Source organism: Piliocolobus tephrosceles, unplaced genomic scaffold (genome assembly GCF_002776525.5).
Source record: "Piliocolobus tephrosceles isolate RC106 unplaced genomic scaffold, ASM277652v3 unscaffolded_5252, whole genome shotgun sequence".
In the NCBI taxonomy this organism is placed as follows: Eukaryota; Metazoa; Chordata; class Mammalia; order Primates; family Cercopithecidae; genus Piliocolobus; species Piliocolobus tephrosceles.
Genome location: NW_022332333.1, coordinates 2,014 through 8,011, shown reverse-complemented (window position 1 = coordinate 8,011; position 5,998 = coordinate 2,014). Strand labels below are relative to the sequence as shown.

Here is a 5,998-nt window from a genome sequence, read left to right as displayed (position 1 = left end):
TTATACAGGAGACTACTTCTCAAAGCCCCTCTGCTTTTGCAGGTCCCCAAAGTAGAGGGAAAGGGCTAACAAAAAAGCTAGATAAAGCAAAAGAAATACAGAGGACGTCCCCCAGTCCCTTTCATGGAGGGGAACTCTAGTGGCTTTCTGCAGGGGTAACCTCCAGGGAGGTTGAGAGTGGGAAACAGGGAGCAAGATCCCAGCCTGAAAGCGAGACCCAATGACAACCAGGTCTTGCAGACAGCAGCAGCAGGAGAGGCCTGTGATGTTGGGGGAAAACGCCCCAGACTTAGCCTATGCGTGGGAGACCAAAGACAGGCAGGCCACTTGGGAGCCGCCCACTCCCCTCCTGAACGCCACTCACACACTCCCCTCATTCTCAGCCCCCAGGCATGCTGGGGCTACCGTGCCACACTGTGGACAGGAAAACCCCAGTGTGCACTGCTCTAGCATGGGGCAATCAAGGCCCACCAGCTGCAGCCTGGTTCCTCCTGAGCCCCATTCAAACCACTTAGCCTCACTGGCCTGAGGGCTAAGCATGACTGCATTGGGGTTGGAGGAACAGGGTGCTATTTGTTTGTTTTCAGGCAGCCCTCGAGCGTGCGTGCAAGGCTTGTTACTAATAGTTTGGCACAAAATGGGCAGCAGCGGGCAGAGGAGGCTCCTCTGGACTTCCCTCCGGGTAAGGACACAAGGTTGAGCCTCACTTTGCTTAGTGCTGGCCAGCTCGTCATTTAGCTTCTGCAGGTCAGCCTTCAGGCTCCTGTTCTCTTCCTCCAACTTCACCTCAGCATTCCCGACATCCAACTTGCCTCCGTCAACAGCGGCTCCCTGGGAAAAGTGCCAAAGGCCAGGGTTACTCAGGAGGGAGGGCGGGAGAGGCTCCAGCCCCATCCTCCCCACCGAGCTGCGGTTCCTCAAGCTGCCCTGGCGACTCGCCCCTTCGGAAATGTCAACGCAGAACCGAGCCACCACTTGCTCCCAGCGCCTAGGCAAGGACCAGGGCGTGGCTGCCAGCCGAGGGAAAGAGAAGCGCCAACGGGGCCACCTGCTGCAGCTCGCCAGGCACGCCTTGTCTGTCCTGGCCCCTGGCCCTGCCTCCTTCCTGAGCAGCATGGCTCACCAGCTCCATGGTGCTCACCAACCCCTCCATGGATGATGGTGCCTTCTGCTCTCCACGTGGTGCCACTCGCTGCAGTAAGGAGCCCGCTGTCTGCCTGGCCAGCTCTATCCCACTTCTGCATCCACATCCCTCCGAGCTTGGCTCACAGCTCGCCTCCTAACAGGATGTCTAGGACTGGCCAACCACTCTGCCCCCACCTCCTCTCCAGCACTGAGGGATGCCACAGACCGCATGTTCCAGAGGGGGTGCGGCAATCTTGCAGGGAACAAGGACCTAGCTGAGGGCCTTCAGTTCACACAGAGGGCCTGGCTCACTGAGGGGCCGTTTTTCTCAGGGAAGGGCCTGACTGGAAGCAGTGGATGGAAACGAGAGCAGCAACGCCCTCCTCCTCACCTGGACCCTCGTACACAGATGCCTCCAGCGGGCATACCCTCCCCACCGAGGACTTCCCCTCTGCGCCTCCACCCAACTCTGGTTTTTCAGGCAGTGGAAGTTTCATACATTTCCCAGTGTGACAGGCTAGCAGTGGCCACTGAGGCCCTAAAGAACGTGGCTCCCACGGTGTAACACCAGGGCACCCCATGGCGGGTCGGGAAGCTGGGCTCACCTTCTTGAGCTGGTCATTCTCCTCCATGTACTTCTTGGCCGCCTCACTAGCACTCTCTGCCTGCTTTTTAAAGGCTTCATTGGAGGCCAGCAGTGTGGCCTGCTGCGAGATGAGAGTCACCAGACGTCTAAGCAGGCTGCAATTATTTACAAAAAGAAGGGAGAAGTGAGAAAAAGAGCATGAAGGGCTGGCAGGAGCACCTCCTGGTTGCTCCCACCCCACACCTGGTTTCAGCCTGGGCCTGCCTTCTTGCCAAGGCAGCTGAGCGAGAAGCCGCCAACCTGGTGCTGGCAGCGGGTGGGAAAAGGTGGGGCTCAGAAGCTGTCCTCTTCTGCTGTGCCCAACGGCCACCCTCAGCTCTGGGAGGGGCTGGAAGCAGGAGCCTGGGGGTTGGGAAGAGCCTTGCTACAGCATGAGGTCCCAGAAGGCGGCACTTTCCAGGTCGGGGCCTAAACGTGCCAGACAAGCCACAGCACCACCTTCCTCCCTGCGAGGCTGGGCTTGCCTCGGTAAGGTAACAAGAGAAGCTAATCAATTCGGGCACTTCCAACATGCCGGGCCGCATCCTCACATCTACCTGATGAGGAAGTTACTATCACTGCCCCAGCTTATAGAGAAGGAAACTGAAGTTTAGCAGAGTAAAATCAACATACCCAAGGCCAAAAACCAGGAATGGACATGGCTAGAATTCTAACTTATGTCTGCCTGACTCCGGAATCTGAGCTCAGAACCACTATACTCTCTAAACTATCGGGGAACAGCTCCCAGGTCCCAATGTAAGATAGAACTCTCTACTCTGGCCAGCCTCCATCCCAACCCATCATGCAGGCTGCGCTGGAACATATCCGTTATGTAACAGCACCCTGAATGAGGTCTTCTTGGGCTGGAGGGTGTAGAGGAATCAGGACACAGGCACACGCTGCCTATCTGAAGCAGCCAGGAGAGACAGGCAAACAGGTGGCAGCTGGAGGCAGATGCTGGTCCCCAAGCAGAGGTTAGAATGGCCACTTCATTTCCCTTGGTTCACCCCTGCCCCGAGATGTTAGCTGGCAGGAAAAGAGGAGGGAAGGACTCGTTCAAACAGTCAAAACAAGGCAGGGGTACCTTTCTCACACACTTCAGAAGGTAAGGGACACACAGGGCGTGGGAGAAGGAAGAAACAAATCTGCTTAGTTCAGGGTGCTTCAACAACAGCTTACTCAGAAGAGTCGAAGTGGCCTCCTGCCCCAGCCAGGCCTTCACACTTCACAGCCTCTGCTCATGGCCAGGGGCAGCCCGGAAGGGCTGGAGAAAGTAGAGAGCAGACAAGGTGAGCTACCTCCCTGGCCCAAGCCATGGCTGTCCAGGGCCTCAGCAGAGCCCCTTTCTAGACGTACTCAGCACAGAAAGGACCCACCCAGGCCAGGAGACGCCCCTGAGGTTCCTGGTTTGGGGAGAGGCTCCCAGGGGCCCCTGGCAGCACCAGGAGAGCCAGGCCATTGATTCCTGGCAGAGAAGGAGAGTTTCCAGTGACATGTGCTTTCTAAAATTAGCGGCCCAGGACCTCGTGGCCTAGGGCTCAGGTTTCCCTGCCTCAGCCCCCAGCTGCCCACCAGCCTGCCTCCAACTGGGCTGGAGCCTGAAGGTAGAGGAAGCTACTGAGCACCCTAGGAGCCAGAGAGAAACAACGTGTCTGACTCACATCGGCATGGCCAGAAGTCACTGGGGAGGCCTAGAAAGAAAGGCAAGTCTGACTAAGACCCAGCCCCCTGGCAAAGAGCTGCCCAGCCCCAGAGCAGATTCCCAGTGAGGTAGAAAGAGGAAGAGGACTGCTCCTCCCAGCTGGAATTGAGGGGTGGGGGTCATGCCACCTGGTGGTAGAGACAGGACCAAGCAAGACTGAAGGCTATACTCCCCGCCACCAGGCCAGGCAAATGGCTGCTGGTGAGTGCCCATGGCTATCACCCCAGTACCCAGGGAGACAGCTAACACGAATGCTTCCGCGGCAGTGCAGGAGAGGCCCAGCTCTTTTCAGACCGTCCCAGGCCTTTCCCGGCTATTGAGAACCAGGGCTTCCAAGATAAGCCAGGGCACACACAATGTGCGGCGCAAAATCCATGCCGTGTCTGCCCGAAAGCCTGGCCCTGCTCAGCCCCAGCCCGGGCCTTCAGTTCCCAGCCTTGAGACAGTCTGGGTCTCCCTGGTACCAGGTCCCAGTTCCCCTTCCTCTTGCCAACCCTCACAGGCGCTCCCCACCCCCACAGCACCCTGGGCATACTCCTCCCACTGCACCCCCAGCCCGACAGTTCTTTTTCACACCTTCTAGGTCCTCTTTCTTCCTGCTGAATGACCCGGGATCATTCTCCCCCCAGGAACCTCGTCTTCAACTGCCTCCTTCCTGGAGTCACCCTGACTAAGTCCCTGGTCTTTTCCTTCACATATATTCCTCAACCTAGGCTGGCCAAGGCCTGCCCTTCCAAGCCAGCAGCAGGGCCACCAGTGGCCTCCTAACCGCCAGTCCAGAGGCCACCCTGAACTCCTTGCTCTGCTGCTAAGTTACCCTTCTGAGGTTCCCTCGCAACACCCTCCTCCCACGGTTATTCTGCTCCCTCTGGAGTCTGCACTCTTCAGCTGACACCCTTCCTCCCAGCCACTCTTATCCCTGAAAGGGTTTTCTCTGCAGCCCAGACTCATACCTAACCTCCTGCTAAACGTTGGCTCCTGGATGTCCCCAGAGACATTCTAGACTCAGCTTGTCCAAAACAGGCCTTCCCTTGCCCTGCCTGACCTGACCACCTCATGTAGCCCCTGCTGTAGTGGTGGACAGGCAAACCGCCTTAGACTCGGCCCTCTTGGCCCCTTAGCCCGAGCCACAACCCAGTACTTTCCATGTCAACTGCAAACACGCCCGCCATCATCCCCACTGCCGGCGCCTCTTCCCTATCTGCCGCCATACGGCTTTCTCATCCACCTCCCAGAGCAAGGCAAATCCAACCACGTCAGCCCTCTGCTTAAGCCACCTGCTGCCAGCACGTAGGCCCTCAGTGAGCTCTCCTCCCTCACTAACCACATGGTCCCCCTGCTCTAGTAACACCTAACCCCTCACCATTCCTGGAACATGCCTGGCTCTGTGTGGCAGTCCTCCAGGCTGGAATGTCCTCTTGACCCAGCTCGATCCTCACCTCCCCGAAGAAACCCTTTCGGATCTCCCACCCCATCAGAGGGATGCCTTCTGGGGGCTCCTACAGCAGCCCCCTAGGCACCCACATGTAACTACCTCATTTTCTGTTCTCTGCGTGGCTGCCATCCGTTTATATGGCTGCCCTACCAGGCTATGAAAGTCTTTAGGCTGGGCACTGTGCCTCCATCTCTGCACTCCCATACCTGGCACACTGACAAGGGGTCTTCCGCCCACTACAGCAAGTATAGCTAAAAAAAGGCTGGGCTTCCAGATGACCCGATCTCACTCCCAGAAGAAGAAGTGCTCCCTGACAGGTGAGGGGACAGGTTTGAGGCTGCACGTCAGGCTGGACAGAATCTCCCTGGGCCTAGACTGCACCTGTGTTCACCTGGGAGCCTGGCACCAAGAGGGGCAGAGGCAGACACAGAGCTGCTCAGTCTAGCAATTGAAGAGACAGAAGACAGTGGGAAGGAGCCGTCTCAGACCCGTGCTGATGAGCAAGCCAGGCTCATGGCCGCAGGGGGAAAAACCATTCACTGCCGCGAGCTGAAGGCATAACCCAGAGCTCCGGCCTCTGCGTCCTCGCACCCTCAGCCCCCACCCGGGGCCCCAGCAATGCAGACCAGGCCCCCTCTGATCACTGGCATTTTTCAGCCTAGGAGCCAACCTTCTAGAACATTTTCCTGCTCCCTCACACTGGGTCACTCAGGAACATTAACATGTGCTTCTGTCTGTTCCCTTGTAGCTTCCCAGGCCCCCAGGAGAGGGCACAGAACATGGCCTTTACCTTCTGCCTCTACTGGATCTCCCAAGTAGTCTTACTTGGGAGAATCACTGTTCTTAGCTATTCATTTCCGGAAAACAGGCAAGAACCTAAGAGCCAAAGGCATCTCCTACAGATACAGGGTGGTCACCAAGAGAATGGCCCGGGGTCCACGCAAAGGCCAGTGAACGAAACTTAACAGAATCCAGATGTGGCCTTGGCAGACACATGGCAGCTCCAAATGCCTCAATGTGACTAGGCCTTCTTGATAGAATGTTCTTGGACACTAAGCAGGGCTATCGTGCTTTTATAAAAGGTTGAGTAAACCAGAAAAGGCAGGAGAAA

The 5,998-nt window shown here is 57.3% G+C and overlaps 1 protein-coding gene across 1 annotated transcript; it reads right to left on the bottom strand.

Moving 5' to 3' along the window:
- Window positions 1-58: 58 nt before the first annotated feature.
- On the bottom strand, window positions 59-2,135 carry LOC111533617 (the record flags this gene model as incomplete). Its single annotated transcript, XM_023200338.2, has 2 exons — window positions 59-831; window positions 1,731-2,135. Coding segments are annotated over 2 exons (876 nt in total), but the record flags the coding sequence as incomplete, so codon positions are not given.
- Between the last annotated feature and the right edge of the window lie 3,863 nt (window positions 2,136-5,998).